Source organism: Vigna unguiculata, chromosome 8, assembly GCF_037176805.1.
Source record: "Vigna unguiculata cultivar grain cowpea cultivar isolate G323 ecotype 2 chromosome 8, ASM3717680v1, whole genome shotgun sequence".
Taxonomy (NCBI): Eukaryota; Viridiplantae; Streptophyta; class Magnoliopsida; order Fabales; family Fabaceae; genus Vigna; species Vigna unguiculata.
The window spans coordinates 2,735,674-2,759,749 of record NC_140799.1 but is presented as its reverse complement, the minus strand read 5'-3'; the positions used below and the strand labels follow the sequence as shown (position 1 = coordinate 2,759,749).

The 24,076-nt window shown below is 32.1% G+C and overlaps 2 protein-coding genes across 4 annotated transcripts; both read left to right on the top strand.

Moving 5' to 3' along the window:
- LOC114193494 (transcription initiation factor TFIID subunit 4b-like) lies at positions 1-9,721 on the top strand. Of its 3 annotated transcripts, none has more exons than XM_085665607.1 (16): positions 1-267; positions 427-575; positions 1,477-1,684; positions 1,795-1,900; positions 2,961-3,493; positions 3,661-3,762; positions 3,861-4,787; positions 6,893-6,999; positions 7,080-7,167; positions 7,256-7,391; positions 7,513-7,568; positions 7,644-7,700; positions 7,786-7,926; positions 8,389-8,454; positions 8,529-8,793; positions 9,236-9,721. In XM_085665607.1, exons 3-16 carry the CDS (start codon positions 1,646-1,648, stop codon positions 9,409-9,411), a joined length of 2,799 nt encoding a protein of 932 aa, XP_085521733.1. In that variant the 5' UTR covers positions 1-267; positions 427-575; positions 1,477-1,645; the 3' UTR covers positions 9,412-9,721. The 3 variants fall into 3 exon arrangements, with proteins under 3 accessions (XP_085521733.1, XP_027939123.1, XP_085521734.1); XM_028083322.2 differs by having other exon boundaries at positions 6,881-6,999; XM_085665608.1 differs by lacking the exon at positions 1-267 and having other exon boundaries at positions 512-575; positions 1,613-1,684; positions 6,881-6,999.
- A 1,004-nt stretch (positions 9,722-10,725) lies between these two features.
- Positions 10,726-14,713, top strand: LOC114194646 (uncharacterized). Its single transcript, XM_028084995.2, has 5 exons — positions 10,726-11,815; positions 13,078-13,183; positions 13,264-13,364; positions 13,448-13,514; positions 14,408-14,713. Exons 1-5 carry the CDS (start codon positions 10,974-10,976, stop codon positions 14,417-14,419), a joined length of 1,128 nt encoding a protein of 375 aa, XP_027940796.1. The 5' UTR covers positions 10,726-10,973; the 3' UTR covers positions 14,420-14,713.
- Positions 14,714-24,076: the final 9,363 nt, after the last annotated feature.

Below are 24,076 nucleotides of genomic sequence, written 5' to 3'. Positions count from 1 at the left end.
ATCTCTTTCGGTTGTGTTTGATTCATTCTCGGAAATCAATTGAAATCGCACAACTGTTTTTTTTTTTTTTTTTTTCTCTCCTCCGAAGCTCAACACTTACACTCATTTTCAGTTTTTCTATTCAGTGCTCGCAAAACCTTGAAATCTTCAAAGCTTCGTCTCTGAATCAGAAAAAAAGAAAAATTCGCTCTTAAGTGCTCTCGAATCTTCGTCTTCAAAACAATTTCGCTCTTCAACTGTGCATCTCTCAATCACAATATCCCATTGGTAAAAAGTTTCCTTTTGCCCTTTTTTCTTACCCATCTTCTCACGCCCTAAATCTCTTATTCGTTTAATTATGTTTGTTTTCATTTTGCTTCCATATCTGTGGTACGTTTGACACCGGTTGCTTTGGGGATTCACTACCTGTGGTGTTCTTTGTCGCAGGTTCACGGCGATTGTTTCGGTTGTTAGCGCGTTCGTAGCAGCAGCTTTAAGTGTTCGCAGCTGCTTAGCAGGTTCGTGGGTTCCTGGCGGCTTCGAAGGTTCACGATTGTTTCAATTTCACGGGTGTGCCTTTCCCTTCCAGAATCACGGTTGGTCTCTGATTTTTCTCTCTTGTATAATTGTACTTTTTTTATTGTTTGTTCAGCGTAGTAGTAAAATGACAATTTTGGAATGTGAATTAGGAATGAATTGTTGATGTTGTCTTCGTCACTGAATCTGAATGGTGGGTGAAACTAAACATGTTTGTGTCTTGGTCTTTGAATTATAACGCAACACTCAAGCCTTAATTGATTTGCAACTGCTGTTCTGGAGAAACACCTAATACTTATAAAAACAAATAACCCATTTCCATTTTTTGACAAGGAGTTTGGTGAGGTCAACTGCTGTCACTTGTTCTTTATACATTTCTTGTTCCATTTACAAAACAAAAATCCATATGTTCGATTAAATTCTGAGTTTGCTCTCACTTGTGGCTAGTTTAATATTTGAGTATCTATATTTTGTATTAAATTATGGAACCTCTAATCAATAGCAGCTGGAAGGGGTATTAGTTTCATAGCAATAGGGGAAGGAAAAAAATTTAGAAGTATGTGCAGATGTAGTAGGTTCAGATTGAACTTTCTCATCCTTTATTCTGCAAGTAAAGGTAAAAAAAATTCAGCATGTAATAATCAACCGTGAGATTAGGATTTATGGAAGATAAAGGTTGTGGTGTATACCCTTTTGCATTAGTACTTCTGTTGTTGCTATTGCTGCTATAGAATTGCAGGTTAGGATGCTAGGCCTAGGTCTCATATTCGCACCCATGTGTTTGACAAATCGATGTGTATTTTAATTTAGATGTTTAGAGCATTCTTGCAAGCTTGTGAATAACTTTATTCACCACTTAACTTGACATAATGGAATCTCTCATTTTTAAGTGAAAAGGTTAGTTGAATTATATTATGCGATTGTCAATACTTAGGTAGAAATTGAATTGTCAATATTTAGGTAGAAACTGAACGTGTGGTCAAACTGCTTATGGATTGGCACATGGTGGCGTGATGCCATTTCAGTTTGTTTGCTTCCTCTTATGAGCTAAGATATGGTGTGAAGAAAAATTTCTTAGTTTGTTTTGGTTAAATAGAGCAACAGAGATTACAAGTGCAGTGAAATCGCCATGGACCCGTCTATCATGAAGCTGCTAGAAGATGATGAGGTTTACTCTATTCTTTTTTTTTTTATCTTCTTTGAAGGAGAAAAACTGCGGTCTTAGTCTTACCGATTTGGGGCTTTGCTTATCGGACCACTATGTTTAAATGTTCACAGGATGAAACAATGCATTCAGGGGTGGATGTGGAAGCCTTCCAGGCTGCTCTAAATAGAGATATAGGAGGAGATGTGTCTGCTTCTCAGTTTCCTGGTTCAGATGCAGGTATCTGTCAATTTCATTCATCATTTTCTGTTCAATACTGACCTCTCTTTCTCACTCATTTTGGTAATATTTGATTTCTTTGTTATTTTTTATCATTTCATTCAAACACTGCTTCTTCTGTCCATGTTTGAGTTTACTGTTTTTATACATCTAAAACATAAAAAATGATATAAAAACATTTATGTTTGGTCATAGTGTTTGAACACGGAAGTATTTTTGGTTGTCAAAGAAAGTTAATTAACTAGGCCTCAATTGATTTCTCCCTTCAACCTTTGTGTTTCTTCTAATGGAATTTGGCCAGCTGTAGTTACAGAGCTCCAAGATATATTTTGTGATAGCCTAAATAAATCTCTATCGTTCCCGTATTTGGGTTTCTTCTGTGGTCAGCAATACGAATATGCAACAGTACCCACCAAATAAAAAATATAATAAGAACCAGCTTGCCACCAAGGTAGAGGTTCCTGTGGTTTCTTGAAACAGCTACAAGAATTATCCCATTGCTTGATGTGTGGGGGCAGGGAATCCCAATCTTTGAATCCTCTCTTTTATTAAAGTTGATATTGGAGATTTGAGTGATTGGCTTGTAGCTGCTGAAAACTTCTATGGATCCCATTGCTAGAAGTAGGCTGGCTGGAGCTTCCATCTCTTGGAACCCATTTTGCCATTGGCATTTTCAGATAAAATACTAACAAGTCATAGACCAACCAACCCTCATGAATTGATTGTATGACTGTTGCATCACCAGTAGTGGTCATGACTTTGTTTCTTGCAACTGCTTTTATCATTTCCTTCTGGATAGTAACTATAGGACTTTAATTCTGAAACAAAGCTGCATGTCGCATTCTGGCTTTGTCTCCCACATAATTGACTGAAAAGTGGTCGTTCTTCTCTGAAGCTTATTGAAAGAACAAGCATGGTATGAGTTAAACCTTAATAGGAAATGTGTTAGTTTAAGTTCTAAATTTAATTTAGTGTTTGGGACACAACTTTTTTATATTGCTTTGTGATTTCTCAAGTGAAATGCTCATTCTTTATGTTTATGGTGCTATATTTGCTGCAGTGTTGTCTCAAGGAAGCAATAATACATCAAGTCAATCTTCATCACAGTGGCCTACTTCTAACCATGACAACCAAAGTGATGGTCAAAATCAAGAGCCTAAAACTGCACAAGAGCAACATTCATCTGAGATGGAGCCGAAGCAACATGGGTCTCTTGGCGAACACCTTCAGCATGTTGCTTCTCAGGATGTAAATAATATTCATTTATCACAGAAACAATCTCAAGATGACAGTCACCAAGCACCTGCTGTACAAGTTCCCCTCCACAATTCTCAAACTATCGGAATTCATAATTCTGGAAAAGATTCAGTCCTTAATAAAGAAGTAGTAAAGAGTCATAATCCCAGCAGTGAATCTCAGTATGCAAAGTTGCAGCAGATGAGTAATCAACAGGCTACAGTCTCTGAGCAGCCAAGTAGCCAAGTAAATCGTAGTAATAAGCAGGTACCATTTGGCCTGTTGCTACCCATTTTGCTTCCTCAACTTGCCAAAGACAGAGCCATGCAACTTCAAACCTTGTTTACAAAATTGAAGGTGCGTTTTCGAAACCCAACCAGCTATTAGGTCCTTTTCCCCTCCCCCTTTCCATGGGACATTTTACTCTTTTTTATGATAGCCCAGAACCAGCTTATGAACAAATATCGCATGCAGTATGCATTATTTATGTATTTCATCAATTTCTTTTTCTTTTTTCATTCTAGAAAGATGAAATACCGAAAGACAGTTTTGTGCGGCTTATGAAAGGTATCGTAGGGGACCAGATGCTTAGACAAGCATTAGCAAAGGTGCAAATGCAACCTCAGGTAGTAAGAAACATGGTTTGTGTTGTGGGTGGTTTTTATAATCCAGTTAGGTATTGATGTCATCATCATGCTTAGATTCATTTTTTCATACTATTTAGGCAAGGCCCAATCAAGCATCTGCTGGGCAGCAGCTTCCTGTAAGGATGCCAACTGTTAGTTCAGGTGCTAGACAATTGAATGATCCCCATGCTTTAGCACAGATGCATCAAAGAAGTATGAATGTTGCCGTTGACCAATCTCGCATGAGTTCTTCAGCTGGCCAAACCATGGATAGCAATGCCAGAAAATCTCAGGAATTCGATGTTAAAATAGAATCTCAAGGATTGCAGCCAAACCAGTTGACGTCTTCCAATTCCAACTCAATAGGTCAAGAAACAGAAAGAGCATCAGTTCACATACAAGGGCTCAATAAGCAGCAGCAACACCATCTACATTTTGCATCAGCGTATGGAAACAGTGGTGGTAACTATAACCCTTATTCTGGGACAACAAGCAGTTCCACTTCGTCTATCAAACCGCAATCACATGATTCACACATGAATCAAATTCCTCATCAAAGTATTGGTTCAAATCACTTAGGTGGGTCAACACATGGTTTGAGTGTAATTGGTATGCCAAAACTTGAACAGCAGACTTCTTTCAATGATCCCAAGAGATTGCCAGGTGGATCTGTGTCTTCTGCTGTAAACAATACAGCATCTCAACAAACTTCAAATGCTTGGCAACCATCAACAAACAAAGAACAAAATCTGGGCTTAATGTCATCTGTTTCTTATGTGAAGAAGGAACCTGGTGACTTGTCCACTGAGCAGCAAAATAGGCATAATTTGTCTAAATTGCATGGGTATTCTTCTGTTAATTCTGCTCAGCTTGAACAGAGTGGTGCCAGTCAAGGAGCTCTAAAAGACGAGTTTTCAAGAGGTCTTCCAGCATCCACAAACATGCCACCTACAACATCTACTGGCTTGCTACCACACAGTTCTGCTTCCGCTTCTGCTGTGAACCACCTAGACTCCAGTGTCTTGGTAAGTTGGAGACTGTTGTACACGATCTGGTCTTAAGATATAATGGTAGTTTTTTGCAGACCAAGTAACATTCAAATGTGTTTTTGTCCTCATGTGCACAATGCATCCTTTAGTACTATGTTATGCTGAATCTATATATGAAAATCAGTTTTCTCAGCTCAGATGTTTTCCATAACCTTTTTTGTTTTTAGCTAAGAATCTCTTTCACCGGTAGTTTTTCAAACCCTTTTTTAATAAAATCGCAAGTAAGCATAGATAGTATTCAGTGTCTTTTATTTGGGTTAGCTTAGTTGCTGTACTTTATTTGGGTTAAACAACTCTGAAATTCACCAATTTATGCACCCCACTTCTCCCCAAAATATGTAATATGAAGAACCAAACTGGAAATAAAGTGGGATAGTAGTACCCCTAACTGGAAAAACCAAAAATCCCCTATTCATAAACCAAAATTAATGATTAGTAAATAAGAACCCTGATTGATATCATCTTCACCATTCTGTACTTTATCTGTAACTAGGTCAATCACGCATTTATAAAATATATGGCATCTCTATAAATGGTCAAGCTTTAGTTAGCTTCTCCTACAAAGGTCAAACGTTTTTTTTTTTTTTTAATTAAACTCTAAGGGCATCCATAAATTGACAGTTTGGCACAGGATGTACCAGAGCCAAGCAAGCCAACTATACAGATAAAATTGTCCTGGGTTTTTGTTTAAAATAACTATAATTGGGGGGGCTGATTTAAATACTTTTGATTATTGCTAGATCTTAATTTTGAGAATTGTTAGGATTGCTAAGCTGTCACGTGGTTAATTTCATTAGTTCCATCCTGGGGGTGCTTTTATATTCATTTGGTCTGAGGTATGTTCTTGTCATTTTCCTAGTATGAAAGACATTAAATTTCTTAAAGTTCCACTGTCTGTGCGCATAGGATTGAACATGAATAAAATTCAAACTCAACTAAGATGATGTCATACTCTGCTAGTTCATTTTTATCCTAGTTTAGTCATTCTGTATAACAAGTTTCCAGGCTCAAGTTAAAGTCATGAGCTACTTGAGTCCACACAACGAGCTCAAGTGGGTCGAGCCTAGTAAACTCACAACATTTAATGAGCCAAATGGGTTTTAGAAGGAGCTTCAGATTGCAGAAAACTCACTCAATATATGTAATATACTTACTGTAATGCAACCAACACTCATGAATAAAAACTATTATGTAATACTTTGTGAATCACTTATGTACTTTCCCCCAATGGTTTGAGATTTTGTTATGGCTTGTCTGTGACATGTCATGTATGTTCTAGGGGTCATGAGTTTGATCCTTTGTGTCCGTAATCATTTAAGTAAGAAGGCTAAATTCAAGTGCAAGGTATGGTAATGACTGGGCATTATTAATGTGTCAAGCATGAAAACCTTTACGTGCGGGAACATTTTGATGTAAATCCATTCATGTATTTTTACCTTACAGCTTAAGCTTTGGGAATAAATGTGTTTTGATGATGTATATGCTATGCCTGTTCATGAGCAAATGAGGTGAGAACTAAGTGGCTTATGCTTAGATCATATTTTCAAGAAGTCATATATTTTAGCTCACGATCCTCTCGTTAGATCTTAAGCTCAATGTATTGAACTAAAACTGAGTTGAATCATGAGCTTCATGTAAAAGGATAGGTTCATTGTAGTCCCTTGTCTGCTTTAATATGCACCATTAGATCCATCAGCCCCTATTTCGAATTTTGTTAACGTTGAGGTTTAACTCTTTAACCTCTTATAGGATGTGTAAGAACTTTCGATTCACCAGTTTTGTTAGGGAAGGTTATGATGTATCAAAGATGTATTGCAAATTGCAATGGAGGGTAACATGTACATATTGTTGTGCTTGTTTTTTCAGTTGATGCTCTTGAGCTCCCAATTTGTTTTTTTTAACAGAATCTATTATTGAGAAATAATAACTTTGTCATGCTTTTTCTATGCATTTTTTTATCTTTAAATACCAAGATATTATTTTTGCACCGAGCATACCCTAGGTTTATAAGTATGTCTTCAAATTTGTTGATGTCTAATTTCTTAAGTCCTACTTCTGAAATTAATCAGCTAAGCTCTCAGATTCCATCAAATGCTTCTGGAATTGCTGCAAGGCCATCCCTTAAAAAGTCTGCTGCTACCCAAAAGAAACCACTTGAAGCACTTGGTTCCTCACCTCCTCCTTCTAGGTCAGCCATGCCTTTCTCTACTGGTTAATTTCTTAACCTAACTAATTTCAATATATACATAATGTTCCTTTACCCTACAGTAAAAAGCAAAAAACTTCTGGCGGATATGCTGAACAAAGCATTGAACAACTTAATGATGTCACTGCTGTTAGTGGAGTTGACCTCAGGGTATGATACTACGTCAATGTTCAACTAAATCAGATAGTCAAATAAGTAGGGAATGCTAACTCCTGTACTTCTTATGTTTCTTTTACAGGAAGAGGAAGAGCAGTTATTTTCAGGGCCCAAAGAGGATAGTCGAGTGTCAGAAGCATCTCGAAAGGCTGTGCAAGAAGAAGAGGAAAGGCTGATCTTGCAGAAAGCTCCATTGCAAAAAAAATTAATTGACATCAGTCAGTGTCCAACTTGTGTCATACCTCTGTCCATGTGTTTTAATTCTTTCATTTTGAGCTGATCTGGATGTGTGCTAGGCATACAAAACCTTATGGTTACTTTATGTTGTTACTCTGACAGTGGCCAAGTGTGGCTTGAAGGGTATGAGCAATGATGTGGAGAAATGCTTGTCACTGGTGAGACTCAAGCAATTTTTCACTTTTCAGTGCAATTGGTTTACGTGTAATCTTACCACTGAGTAAAATGTTCAGAGTGTGGAGGAAAGGATGCGTGGACTGATAAGTAACCTGATTAGATTATCAAAACAGGTTAGTTTGTTTTCTCTAGCTGCTTGCACAAATAGTCTTTTATAATTGTATAAAACTTTTGTACTCACAAGAATTTTTCTACTAGAGGGTTGATTTTGAGAAAACGAGACATCGGACTGTTGTCACTTCAGACGTTCGGCAGCAAATCATGACAATAAATAGGAAAGTAAGGGAAGAGTGGGAGAAAAAACAGGCGGAAGCAGAGAAGCTTCGGAAACTAAATGATGTAAGTTCCAAATATTGGAATCGTGTTTAGTTTTAAAATGCGATTAAAATAAAATTGCTTAATAAAATATTAATGCAAATATATTTGGTCTTTCTAAAACACAAATTTCAATGAATTGCACCACAAAATATAAGTTTTAAAACATTAATCCTTTTAAAAACAACTTCAATTTAACAGGTCTAAATAAAAAAATTAAATATATAAAATCAAATTTTAAACAATTCTTCAATGGTTAGTAACCTTATTTTGATCATTTAACTTTTTTTTAAAAGTACTCAAATAAAATTCACTAATAATGGTTAGGAGTAGCAGGTACATGTACTTAGTCTATTAACAAGAGGGTAATTAAAATACTCGCACTGTATTCATGAGTACGGGTTTTTTTACCATCCTGATGGTCTTTTGTATACTTTCATTTGTAACTTTTGTTACTATCATTTATATTGCTATTTCTAAATATAGGTTGACGGCAATACTGGAGGTGATGGTGACAAGGATAAGGACGATGGCCGTTCTAAATCAACAAAGGTATTTATATCTCATTCTTATACTTCACCTTATCAACATTGGAAATCTGTTCTTTGATTTATAATGTGCTGCAGGTGAACAAGGAAGAGGATGACAAGATGAGGACAAATGCTGCAAATGTTGCTGCTCGTGCTGCTTATGGGGGAGATGACATGCTGTCGAAGTGGCAACTTATGGCTGAGCAAGCCAAGCAAAAACGTGAAGGGGGAGTGGACGTGTCATCTGGTTCTCAACCAGCTAAAGATGTGAACCGCAAATCTTCATCAACATCTGAAAGAAGTACAAAGGATAACCAAGAAGGGGAGAAAAGAGGTTCAACCCCTTTTCTAGCAAGTTCAGGTGAGTCTGCTTGAAGGTGTTTTTCTGTTATTTCCATTGTTAATTTTTTTTAATTGCGAGCTAGCAATCAATTTTAGTTATTCAACACTCAAATGTTTCTTAATATATGGGTTAAAAAAATTAAGATAGAATAGAAGTGGATTCTGTCGTTGTCCGAAAATATGAACGTATGTTCTCTCTATACTGTTAGTTGAGAATGTTTTGATAAATACCTAAACGTAGATTGCAGAATGTCCCACTCTTTCCACTTATTTGGGGCTGAAGGGTCTCAGACTCCCCTCTTGTATAGTGTATGCAGAATACCTACTGATTAATGTTGCCAAGAAAGAAAATGGCTTCAAGTAACTTTATGTCGGAGAAATGCTATGTTGGTTTGAATAAAGTATTTTTATTGGTTTATGCCACGTTTGATGTTGTTTCTCCCTTTTGATTCTTTTAACAGTGGCCAGAAAACTTGGGAAGAGTCATGCCGTGGCCCCTCAAACTAGGGTAGCTCGAAGCATCTCTGTGAAGGATGTGATTGCAGTCTTGGAGAGGGAGCCCCAAATGTCTAAATCCCCACTCATACATCGTTTGTACGAGAAAATTCATTCTGAAGCCCCAGTTGAACAAGGTTAATCGAAGTGCCTAGGTGATCTTGTTTATTTTAATTTGTCGCCGAGCTTATTATGCTATTATCATCTTACGCTTCCCTAGGGAAACTGAAACGGTTCCATCCAAGTTAAAATTTGCTGGTTTGACTTACACTTCATATATAACCCACATAGTTTACCTTTTGAATTTGATTTTTCTCCTGTATCCATGATCTCCTTGTGAGGGATTTACCTAGTTTTTTGGTTCCGTTGTGCGTATTGTTTTGTATAGTCACTTAATACAATTGAAATTTTATTGAATTAAACGGAAATTTCACTGCGCAGGCCTTTTATCACACAGCTGCTCACCTAACACCTTGTTCTGCTGTTTAAATTTACTATTGGACTAATATTGTAGCTGTGATTAGTAAGTGCAGGCCATCGAAATTAGCCATTATTATTTGAGTAATGATACTTTGACACAAACTTTTTCTATAATCATTTCACGCTATTCCATTATTTTTCACTCTTTTCCTTTATAAACACAAAAGTTTAGTTTTTACCCTATAAATATGTTATCAAATGAATGTAATGTATGTTAAAAGAATATTACTCTTATTCTTTAGCAGGGTCAACAACCATGCACGTGGAACGCTTTCACCCACAGCTGCATAACTTTTTTATTATTTTGTTGGAATCAGAAATTGTATGCTCAGTTCGTCCCGTTGATTAATCGGGCTACATCGAGGGGAATTAATAATGCCATTTCAATGTCTCAATCATAAAAGTAAATAGTCTCGTTTGGTTGAAATAGTACCGGAATTATTGTCTATAGTTTCTCATTAAGCTGCAAATTTGGTGGGTATTTTAAAACAGATTAATTGAGTCAGCATGATATTAATCGATAAACGGCTAACACAAATAATGACAATACAAAATTATCTATTTAGATCCCGTCGTGACGTTACTCTTTATGGCATTGTGTTCAAAACCACAATGATTACGTAAAACAGTGATGGAATTAACTTATTTCGTGATCGAAAATATTCAGAATACTTCTCGAATATGTTCAATTAAAACCTAACTTTTTGACCAATGTGGTAATAAGATTAGAACGCAACCAAATAAGTGATGAAATAAGAATGAATCGCGTGGTGTGTTGGAGTTGGATAACGATTATGGCAGCGAGTGTTGAGTCAGCATGATCGACGTGGTCACGGATATACACCTTTTTGCGCTTTGCTGTCACACGTCGGTGACCCCTTCACCCTTTTCTCCGCAACGACGGGACCCACACAACCCAAAAAAAAAAAATGAGATTGTTATGTATTGAAATTGAAATTAAATTTTGGGTACCAAAGCATAAAGTAAAATCAGCGCAGAATATGCTTTGCGCTGTTACGCAGATTATCCTTTCCTTTTTTTTCTAGCTCTTCTTTCAGTTCCTTCCTTCTTAACAATTCCTTCCTAAATTCTCTCATTAATTTTCTCCAAAAAAACAACCACTTTTTCAACGGATCCTAATCCTTTACTTAAAACCCTCACTCACCAACTTCTTCAGCGTTTTTCGATATTTCCACTAGAAACAACGAAAACGAGAGAATTGTCATGGAGCTTCTGACCGTGGTGGATGATTTTTTTGTCACGGCGTCTCTGGCGCTTCTTCTCACTTTCATCGTCTTGAAGCTCGTCGAGGTCGTCAACGACATTCACGCCACACCAAAACGTCACCTCGCTCCCCAACCGATCCCTCCGCTTTCTCATGCCGAACGCTTTATGGTTCAGCGCGCTCAAAGCGAGAGCAAGCTCCGTTTTAGTACTCCGGTTCACTATGTAACCGAATACAAGATAGAAAAGCCCACGCTCGAACCGGTTCCTCAAAGTAAGGCTGTAGAAATCGAATGTGAAGAAGCTACGGTCGAACCGGTTCCCCCGGTTCAGCCCGCTGAAAGCAAGGACACGATATGTTGTATTAGTCCGGTTCAAGCTGCCACGTGTGTAGGAAGCGAACACAAGGTTGAAGAGGCTGTGGTGGAACTCGATTCCAACTTTGTTCTCGAGTCACCGGTAAAATCACACACAGACATTGTCGTTATAGAGGAAATAGCAGAGACTAATGAGGGAACAACACAAGAGTTTGAGGAGAAGAGGGACGTCGAAAGTGTTGAAGATCCTTGCACTGAAATTGAAGTTTCTGCTGTAGAAAACGGCGTGAAAGAGAATGATTACAATGATGATGATGATGATGATGATTGGGAAGGGATTGAGAGGAGTGAGTTGGAGAAAGAGTTTATGGCGGCTACGGAATTTGTTGCTAACGAGGGTGATCGATTGGAGAATGTTGGAAGCAACGTGAAAATGGAGTTGTATGGGCTTCACAAGGTTGCGACGGAAGGGCCTTGCCGTGAACCTCAGCCAATGGCTCTCAAGCTCTCTGCACGTGCCAAGTGGTATCACATTTCAACTTACGTGCTCCCTTTTTTTTTACAGTGTTGCAAGTTAATGTTTCGTGTGATGTTATTATGCCTTGTTTGTTAAATCGCCTAACTTGCTTTTACTTGTTTGTTACTCCTTTGTTGTTCGTAGCAATAATTAGGGTTTGAATTTGCCTCTAACTTACCCAGTAAAATGTGTTTAAACAACCGTATAATAAATGATAACAGGGTTTCTATTCGAAACATTATGGGCCACGGGTAAAGAAGAATAGTATCTAGCTGATTTTTTTAGAGATCAGTCACCGGCATTGTCATCAATAACACAGTTAACAACAAAAGTATTGATTGGTGCAATTAAGAAATTTTATCAATTATCTTGATGCACACCAAAATTTATACATGACAGAGTGCGTTGTTAGATAGAGATATAATTTTTGGACTTGCCGAGATTAGCTATAGTATTCACTTTTTATGTTAGGAAGACAGGTGGTCTGTTTTTCTTTATGTGAGCATCAAGATGTTTTTGAGTGGTAAGGAAGATACTATTTCTTTCCTCTGCTCAGAAATTACCAAATTGGGTGTAGAATACCTTTTGTTTTATATTAATAATTAAAGTGTTCTTTTAATCTATACTCTGACTAAAATTATTTAAGAATGGGAGTCGATCCACATTCCCTCATGAATGAGCTGCTAATGTGCATTTCAATCACTCCCTCAAAGTACAATAAGCAAAGCTCAGTTTGTGTTAGATTATGGTATTGTCAGCTAAAAGTAAACACATAGAGTCCTCGTACATGTGATTAGGTAAGACCATCTTGTCATACTAATATTTGGATCGATGGAATGAAATGGAATGGAGTGAAAAAGAATATATTGGAATAAAACTTTCACTTCATTCTGTGGATAGATTGTGGTGGAACAGAACAAATTTCTGACTTCATCTTATTTCTCCCCAAAAAAAAGAAAGCAAATAACGAAATGAGATGGATAAGATTACCAATTTAAATAATGAAATATAACACCATAAGGTCCATTACAATTCCATTTCCTCCATTCATGATTTTCCATCAATTTGAATATAGCCTAAAAGACATAAGAATTACCATTCAAGAGGGAAAGGAAAAATGTGTCAAACACTCTAACATGGTAAATCAATGTAAACAACACAAGCGGCCGTGTTGTACAAGTTACATGGTATAGCTTGATTGCTAGTTATAATAAAAGGGTTGAGAGCTGCTTTTTATGAGTGATCGACAGTACTGATTCCGTTGTGCAAGGAATGCTTGGCAAAAGCTGGGGAGCATGAATCCAGAGGTTGCAATGGAGCAGTATATCAGCCTTCTTTCGAACAAATTTCCTGAATGGATGAAAGATACTTCAACTGTGAGTTTGTGCTGTTGAGGCATATTATGTTTTAATATCTTAGCTCACGAGCAATAGAATTGAAGCAAATCCTTTTGCAGGGAATTAGTGGTCATGAACCCATAAAGCCTGAAGTTTCTGAGTCCGCTGCTTCTGATCTGAGCACAACTTTGTCTCATCAGCAACTGATCTTAGCTAATAGGTAGTTGATAATCGTACTTTTTCTTATTATCTCTGATTTTGTTGGTATATTTTTGTTTTATGATGGTTTCATCTATCTTTCAGGGAACTTGAACAAGAGTCTTATTCCGAGGAGCGTAGCCCACTTGCAGGGTCAGATTTAAATAACAATGTAAGATCTTAAAATCATTCACAATTCTACATTGACTAACAATGAATAATAGCTTAGATAAAATTTTAAAACCATTCACACTTGGACACATATTATTTTCATTTTGTCAAAATAATTAGTCACGACACTTTCTCTGAGATAAGGAGCTTACATAGCAAGTAATCACAAAAAATTGTAGAAGGAAAATTTAATATCATTGTTGTGTGATTTACTTGTGTCACTTCGCTGCTCTGTGTCATTCTTTGGCCTTCAGCAGAATTAGTTCTAAAAAACTGCAAACAAGTAGAATTCGGCATGACAATGGGATGGGATCGGAAACTAGTTTTACTCTTCCCATTTCTGATTCCACAAATGACAGGGTGGGTTTGGATTTAAAATTTCAGTGTTATTTTAGTCGAATTTTATCGAGTTTAGATAAATCTAGTAGGGACCCATCATATACTCTTCAGTAGTTTTAATTTACTTATTCATTTTTAAACAAATTATATATTAAATTATTAGATATATTTTAATTTGAATATATAAAAAATTAATAGATAAAAAAAAATAAGAATGAAATTATATTTTTAGTTATTGTATAATTTTAAATTATTTATTTAATTATTAAACTATATATATATATATATATATAATGTGCAATTTATGTTGGAATGTTTTTAATCATTGCTTTTTAATATGAATAATTCTACATGGATGAAAAAAAGTTAGGCAGATGGATGAGTATATATAAATAAGTTTGAGATAATTTGTTTTGTTTTACTCCTTACAGCATTTTCTTCCTTCCTTCTAAATGATTTTGCATCAAAATCTTCGATAGCATATTTCAGTAATTGAAACTCGTGAGTAAATTGCACAGACATAAGTTAGCTTAATTAGCTTTCAAAATTTTTCAGGTTAACAAATGATAGGATTTCTCTGCTAATTTCCCTCTCCAATGAAGACCGATTCCAACTGTCTAAGTTTGTTTCCAAGGAAGAGAGATTCTTGGGTTGTTTGTTCTCCTTTGTTCCTTAAATTATTTGTTGATCGTCATTGTTCTTTAATATCAAGTTGTTAATATATTTTTTGTACATAAATAAATGTGTGTATAGGATCATATACACATACTTCTGGTTGTTAATAACTAATTTATTGATATATAATGGGATTGATAAGTAGATGTTGTTAGGCGATCTGCTTAAATATCTCAATTTCATAAACCGTATATGGTATTGAAGTTTGCCAGTGTATAAAGAAACAGAAAAATATGTTTCTGTATCTCTTAAAATATTTCAAAAGTTAGTTTTCGTTTATAGTTTTTATTCTTAGAAACTTCTTTTGCCCGAAATGTTTTAACATTTTCATGAATATCAAAGTGAAAATAATCATTTCCATCTATATTATTATCAAAAGAGAAATCTGGAACATCTTTTACTTTTTTCCGGGTCTACAAAGTTTTTATTTCCTTGACATGGTGTTAAGAGAATTACATTTTTATTGAGAAAGTGGAAATTGTTTTCTAACTCTACATTAACTGGCATTTTAACTTTATGTTACTTTAATTGTTTTAAAATTCAAAATATTGCTAGAAACATATAGAGTTAACTAAACTCTTTTTTATATATACTTGAGTATAATATTCCGGTTATATTATTTTGACGATGTCATTTCTAGAAATTCATCTTGAACCGTAGGCTCTTTACATCTATTACTTTTTTTTTTACTACAATAATCTTTCTTAAAAAAGTGGATGTGTAAGTGTAATGTTTTTAAAATTTAAAAGCATGTAAGTGTAATATTTTTAAAGGGTTTGTAATGTTTTAAAAATAAAAGAGAATTATGTAGAAGTTTTAAAATGCGTTGTCAATGTAATCTGAAAGAATTTCACGCAATATTTGTATAATTTACTTATAACCATATTACTATTACATTTTTATTATAATATTGGTGTCAGTAAAATGTTTCTAAACGTGTTTTTGTTTCAAACGTAAGAATTTAAAAAAAAAAATCAACTGGATCAAAATTAACATTTTAAAGACAATAATGTATTTTACCTGTGAAAAATTATGTTTTAATTCTTTAAATTTCGAGTAAATTTAGTTTTTGCCTTTCAGATTTAGACATTTTCAGTTTTATTTTTTTTTCAAACAATACTTAAACATTCAAAATGATAAAGTGTTTGATGATTAGAATGTATAGTCAAATAGAACATTATATGAATAATTTATAATTTATTACATATTTAAATGGAGTCATCAAAAGGGGGGATTAAAAATAAATTTTTGAAATAAAACATTAAAATTTAGAAGACAAAATAAAACAAATCTATTTCAAATTTCATGAACTAAAAATATAAGCCAGCAGCCCAAACTTTGCAACAATGTTAGTCTCCAATGGAATTTGGGCCTTCTTATTCTTCAAAAGAACTTTGTTTCCGCTATTGCTTCTTGCACCCAAATAATTATTAACTGCACCTCATAATGAGAGGGAGGAAATAACTGAAACATCTCTATCACAGTGAGTAGTATCTCTACAATCATCGCTGTCGTTGCCATCATTTCATTATACGATTCGAAAAACTTGCCAGAACACATTTCTTACAGGAATGTTCCAAAGACATTATATTATATATATATATATATGAAAGTATAATTTGTTAATCCCATTCAGAAAAACTTATTCAAGAATATTTTTGATATGTTCTGAAAATTTCATTCCAAAATCCACTTAGAAAATTTTATTCTAAAAATTCTGTTCTGAGTTTTTCTTTTTCAAAATTTTTAAAAAGATTGTTCTGGGAAGTTTTCAAAATATATAATCCAAAAGTCACTTTTCTAAGGGATAAAATTGTCATTTTAAAACAAAGAAATTATGGTGGGTGTGAAGGAAGTAAAAGCCCATTGTCTTTAATGCATATATCAATAATTTATTTATTTATTTTCGTAACTTTTCATCTACATGAACCGTGAATCCAAACATATTTTGAAGTTAATTTCTTATTGCATGAATAGTATTTATGCGAATCCAAATACAACATTAGTAGCGTAAACTCAAGCATGCCAAAGTTGAACAACTTTGCAGTGCCTTTGAATTTGTACTCAGTGTTCCATTACATTATCTCAAAACTATATACCGAAGCAGTGGTAGATTTTGTCTTTATTGGACTTTGTCTAACAGATAAATATCTGTATTTCTTAATTCAATCATGCACACAAGAAAATATCCATATTTAAAATAAATTTTATCAATATTATGATTATAGAAAGATTAGATGATATCGGTCTATATATGGCTGAAATAATGCAAGTTTAATTTTGTTTCAAATTCTTAATTTTTTTTTTTTTTGGAAAATTTATGTTTTATCTCCACAATTAACTTAAATATTTTTATTTAATTTAGCCTCAAAACATGATAAGAAATGGGTTCTGATAAAAGCAATAGGGAGCGTGGCTCTTGGGAATCTCCTCTAATTTAATAGGGATAATTTATTAGGCACCCGCTATTAACAAAAGAAAATAACTAAGGAGGATGTTACAAAGTTTTAATTTTATTTTCTAATATCATACAAGGTTGTACTTACAATGAAGAACTACAACTAATTTATACACTATCAAATTCATTACATTAATTTATAAAAAAATTTCACTCATTTCTCTTATATTTCTATTTTCTTTAATTAAGTTTAAATAAACACATCTCATTTCTAATTTTCTCTTTTTCTTAGATTTTTTAATGCAACATTTTTTCATCTTCTGCTTCAAACAATGAATATGTATTTTAGTGTTAAAAGAATGCAAATGATATGATATGTATTAGACACTACAATTTGTTTTACTTCTAGAAGATGATTGAGGAAGAGAGAATGAAGGGATTTGGTGACTTGTTGGTTATTTTAAGGGATTGAGAGGTGAAAATGAAGAGATTTGAATAGATAGTTTTTTTTTTTTTTAAGTTTGTGAATTATTTGATGAATGTGATAAATAAATAAAATTAATAGATTAAAATGTAAGATGACAATTTTACCTTTATGATTCAAATTAATATAAAATATAATATAATTAGTTAAAATTAATTTAAACTAAAATCTGAATTATTAATTTTTAAAGACTTAAATATATTTTTAATTTCTTAACTTTCTGTGAAAATTGGAATTAGTCATTTTTCAAAATTTTTTGCTAACTTAGTATTTCATCTTTCAAAATATATGAATTTAGTCTCTTTTAACCAAATATTGCTAAGTTTTGTATAGTTTCAAACGTGTTTTTAACTAACATTCAAGCACATCGAAGCGGAAATTGTTATAAATATGTTGAACGGTGTAAACAACTTAAATACTATCATAAAACACAATTGAAACGCATTTGAAGAAACACTAATATCAAATTTCATTGAAAGTTAAGGAACTAAAAACATATTTAACTCGTTTTTAAATAAAAATAATAGGTGTAATTAATTCAATATAAAATTAAGATGTGATTGGTTGAAAATAATTTTAATTAATATTATTATTAACTATCGTCATTATTATTTTATTTATATGTTGTATTACCTTTTTTTCTTTAATATTATTTTTAGATATGGTCTCAATATGAAGAGGAACAAAATTGTTTCACTTTGAAAAAAAATTGTCATTGAATTGAACAAAATTAATGAAAGATGAGACTCAATTGAAGATAAGACATTAACACGTGGCACTAACACTCACACCATTACTAAAAACACACACATTTCTTGCTAATTTTCTTTTGAAATTTTTTTCTTTGGAAATATTTATATATTTTTTAATAATAATTTATAAGAAATTGTTACCAATATTTTTCACACAAAATTTGTTAGAAATGTTTCTGAATTTTATAATTTTGTAGGAAGTAATTATCCACGAAAGAATTATCTTTCAATTAAATTTTTAGAAAAAATAACAAATGAAAGTCTTTTTTGGTAAAATTTTATAACATGCAAATATGAAAATATGTAAAATTTTATCCATGAAATATGAAAAATTGTAATAGTACATGTAACACTAACATGGACACATGACACTAATACTAGCTTGAAGTGTGACATTAACACTGACTTGACATATGACACGTCACATGAATTTTTTTATATATTTAAATTAAGAAAAAAAAATAATATGTGACACTCACGGTTAACATTATTTTAACTATTTAAACTTCGTTAAAAAAATCCAAATTAACTAAAAATGATGAAAATTAAGACTTTAACCAACAACCAAATAAAAAAAGTTCACATTAAAAAAATAAAGAATTTTGGAGAAAAAGGGAAATAGGAAAAAATATGAGAATTCAGCTTTCAAAAAAGAAAGTCTCACATGAATAGGAAAAAAAAATTCTATTATGACAAATAATGTTATCTGATTTTCATTAGTTTTTGAAATGGATTTATGGTAGAAAAAGAAATGAGTCGTTATCACCACACCTTTGTGTCCAATCAAACCCTTGTCCTGAATGTATTATTGAGTGTATCATGTTATATAAGACACTACGCAAGAAGATTAATGCATGTGAACTGTGCAAGAGTCTTTATGCACAGCGTATATATAAAAAACAATGATATTTAAACTATTAAATTTTAATAATTTTTTTATAATATGAGAAGTCATATATTTAAGTAATTTTAAAATATTAAAAATTAAAAATTAAAAAATTACTTAAAAAATACTATCTAAAATCATAAAAGAAAATTGTCAAAATTTAACAGTTAAAAAATTATTTTCCATAGTATCACATCTTAAAAAAGCACTTTTCAAATGAGTTTAGTTCATATATTATAATCCATGCAGTTAAGCTTCGTTCCATGTCAATTATAAACAACATGGACCCTCACAAACCTAACTCTATTCACCAAAAAACCATTTCTATTAATGCTTCAAAATGGTTTTTCTCCATTTTCTTTTTCTTTTCGACTGTGACTTATTAGCTACCATATATACATATATCATTTCTGAATATTCACACTCATTCTCAGATCTTAACTACTGTTCCTTTATGTCTATTTATTTACTATTGCCATGATAACTTATCAAACATTTATGTTACCTGCTACGCTTTATGTATTTGTTGCAGCTATGATAAATCAGCACTATGTTAGAAATTCAAGTGTGAATTTAAATTTTACATTGGCTAGAAATGTAAAAGTAGAGCACTATATAAGAATAAAGACTCATAAACTCATTGTCTTAAGATTTTTGATTAAGAGTGGTATCAATTCTTTATGTGTGGGTTGCACTCATGTTTCATTGATGTTGTATCTCTCCAATAAAACTCCCTTTGTAAACCTAAGAACTTGATCTTTTGACCAAGTTCTAGTCGACTTTATGTTTGCAGGTGGATTGGTCAGTCAAGTCTCCATATATAACTGCCACAGTTTGGACAAATCTCCATGATATGTATTATCATGTTTTGTGTTAGTGATCTGATAAGTGTGAGCATGTTTCATGAGTGTTCATAGACTCTGAGTGTGATTTGATGAATGTGAGTATGTCTTCATGAGTATTCTTAGACCTATGAATAGGTTTTCACAAATGACACTAATGTTGTGATCTTAAATTTGTTGAGTAGAATATTTAGGTTCTATTATCGAAACTAAAATATTTCTGGTATAAAATTCGAAGTTCCGTCACGATTTTGTTTTTAAAAAATATTTCGGAGAGTTAAAGAAATAAAAAATTTTAAAATTTTTTAATCTCTGACTCCTAAACTATAAGATTTTTTTTCGTAAGATAAATTATTTTTCAAAATAATTATTTTCAGTTTTCCTGTGTTATTATTTGATGCATAGTTGTGGTTTTGTTTGGAGAAGTGCAGAATGGTGTGAAAATGAGTTGCTGAAAAGTCATGCAAATTATTATGATTGGTTGGATATGTATGACACGAGTGGGTGTTAGTTTCAAACCTGTTTTTGTCAGTAATGGAATATTATGTAATTTGTTTTCCTAGTAATCAGTCATCTTAGTAATCAATATAAACTTTATTTAAGAATTTATTCTCTGTATATCAATTAATCATAAATTATTATCAGTCTAAATAATGCAACCAAAGTTATGATTGAAAACGATTTCTTAAAAATCGGAATGACATGTAAACGACCCTTACACTTTATGCATATATTATCAATCCATTTATTTTTTTCTTTTTGATGGTGGAATTTATGTAAATATTCCTCACTTTCACTTTTTTCATTTACCCTTAATCATGTTTGTGTCTTATTAAATTTTATTGTCCTGAATCAAAGATCACAAATTCAACGAGGCAAGAATCATAAAGCAAAGATCATAATGCTAGCTTTTTTTTCCTTTTCTTCCTTCTTTATTGGTGATTCTTTCATTTTCTGTGGCAACTCAGCCTTCTATGTTTATGATTTAGACTGGTTTGACAAGTATTGACAATTTAGAAAGAGATATGAAATGATGAGGGGAAAATGGTCTTAGTGTTCACATCATTCTCATTAATCACTGCTTCGTTTCTTAATGATGTTGACTTAAATAAGTTCAGCATGGTAGTAAGATTTGACACAATTTATTGTGTAAAAATGTGTTGTTTCTTCACGTAGATGGCTTGAGCTCAAATCATTTTTTTATGAAATTGTGCTCTAATGCTTGATCGAGCTTTTATCGGTATAGATAGAATAAATATACATTTTGAAATTGTATAAAGGAAAAACAGTATTATGAATCTTCCTAATAAGGGAAGCGTATGTATTATTTAAAAGAAGAAACTCAATGCAAAAGCAATATTAACTTATTATAAAGATTATCAAAACATATTTCTTAAATAAAATAAATTATTAGTCTAGTCTTTCTCGATTTTCTTTTACTTTCATATAATACGAATAGAGCGTACAATCTCTATTTTCTCTTTTTTTTTTCCATTATTTCTATTTTATTTTTAATAAACATAAATTTATTTTTCATTTATTAGCAAATTTTTCATTTTTTATTTTACTTTATTTTTTATAAATATAAATTTATTTTGTATATTAATAATATTACGATATCATTATTTATTAATATAATATTATAAATATTTAAAAATTATTACACTGGTATAAATAATGATAGTACATTCTTTGTTCTTTTATAGTTTTACGGTACATTGTTTTATACTATGCACATGTTACGCTTGATCCTAAATCCTTCGATGTTCCCACACTCAAGACCAACCCAAGTAATTACGCATTTACCAACAAATGATTCATAAACTAAAAACTAAACAATCATAGATAAATTTGTTGGTTATATCAGTATTCACCATCATTTTATAATGAGTAAATATAATAAATAATTAAAAGTTAATGAAAAATATTATAACTTTTTTTATGGGAAAACAACAACACAACCACTTTACCAGATAATGCAACATATATAATTTCTCCTAACTTGCAATAATATATGAGGAGCAACTATTAAAGAATAACAATAATAAATTACTAATATCACAAATAAAGACACCAGGATTTTTAATGTGAAAAAGCACTCAAAACAAGGGTAAAAAATCACTAGTCGTCCAGACTAAAGAAAAAACTCCACTATGATCAACAAGAGTACAAATGAGTCTTAATCAATTGCAGAAATTAGTATTAATACCCAACCAAACATCAAAGCAACAAAGCTTTCAACAGAGAAGAACAAAGAAAAGAAAAACCTAGAAAACACGACTACTATGTTCCGATGATCCGACCCGTCAGAATGAAGAACACTGTGTTCCAAACTTGGTGTAAAATTTTTAGCACAATCCAACGATGAATGGATCTACAGTGTCGATATTTTATGGCAGCTTAGTGAAAAAACGTGAACAAAATTTTGCTTCTACCTCTCTCTGAATGTGCTAGGAACTCTAACTCTACATTTTTTGTCTTTCTTTTATTTTTCAACCCTCTCTTCACTAATATAAATAAGACATGAACTTGTCAACTTTTTGACTTTTTCTCCACATAAGAAGGGAGTCCAATATCCAAGAAATTTAAGAGATATAACACATATATAAATCTAAATTAAAGTAAGGCAAAAGCTCACTCATATTTTAGGATTCCAAACTGAAAATGATTTTTATTGAAAACGCATTCCATTGGACGATCTATTTTACAACTTAGTTTAGAATAAAACTACACTTTGAATTAGTACTCGAAGGACATTGATACGAACAAGAAATTAACTTTAGGTTTTTGTTTGTCGCTGTAATTGGGGAGGCAAAGGATGAAATGTTGAAGTGTGAATGAATGAGTAAAGTTGATTATAATTTGGGTATGAATTATTGGTGAAGTGCTTGAGTGATCAAAAGTGTGAAATTGTTTAATCAAAACATTAAGTATAGATAGGAGATTGCTTAACTTACGTGTTTAGCATTAATAAGAAGTAGGTCCTCTCCAGCTAATTGCCTTCATAAAGAACAACAAACAAGTTTACAACTTGGACTATCTTTCTCTCATACGTCTCTTTTCTCAACCATTAAACCATTTTTCTGCTTTCTCTATTTTACAATCTTTTTTTTTTTGTCTAAATTTATTAGAAATTTAAATATGATTCGAAATCCCACATTATGTAAAAATTTGTATGTAAAGTTGAACATGAAGAACCATAATTTTATTTTTTTTTATAATTTTGGATTAAAGATAGTGTCACTCCTTATATAAAGTGAATTCATGTCTTCTATTGTATCTCCAATAAATGACTCATCAACATTAGTATTATGTATCAATCAATTCTTACATCACTATGGTTATTTTAATTTAAAAATTTTAAATTTATTAGTTTTTAATGTACGATTAGCTATTTATTACTACAATAAAATTCTCCATGAACAATTAACTTTAATGACAAAAAATGGTTTGTGGTGACCAATTTAGATACCAATTTACAAAATAAAAAATTATTGATTACTAAAATAATCAATATTACGAATACAAAAATTATAATTTGTCTCTAGATTTGGTCTCTAAAATTTAGGGACTAATATTTTAACCACAAAAAAAAAATGTTTATAAATTGGTCACTAAATATTAACTACCATTAACTACCAAAGATTTTGATTATCAAATAAATTAATAACTAAATTAGTCTCTAATTAATTAATGACAAATAATTTTTTATTTTGTAAATTAATGTATAAATTAGTTATTATTTAAAATTTGTGTATTTACAATTAATATATATACAAAAACCTCAAACTAAAGTTATTAAAGTGATATATAACTAAAAGAAAGGATGGAAATGAGATGGATAATGTTTTATATAGTTTTCACAATTTTATTTTTTTATATATAGTTTGACTTGAACTTCATAAAATACAATTACATTAATTGAGAAGTATATTTCTCATGTTATATTATTTATAAAAGAAATATACTAATACTAAAAATATTTTTTCAAAACATCTCAATAAAATTGACTTTCCCACGTACTATATCAAGAGAAAATTTTCTCTCTTCTATAAGAAACACCAGGTTTGTTTCTCATTTATACTTACATGAGCATTAATTAAGAAGAAGTTCATTCTCAACTTTAACCAAACACATGTCAAATCCTTATTACAATAACTTGATATGAAAGTTTGTTTAAAAGTTTT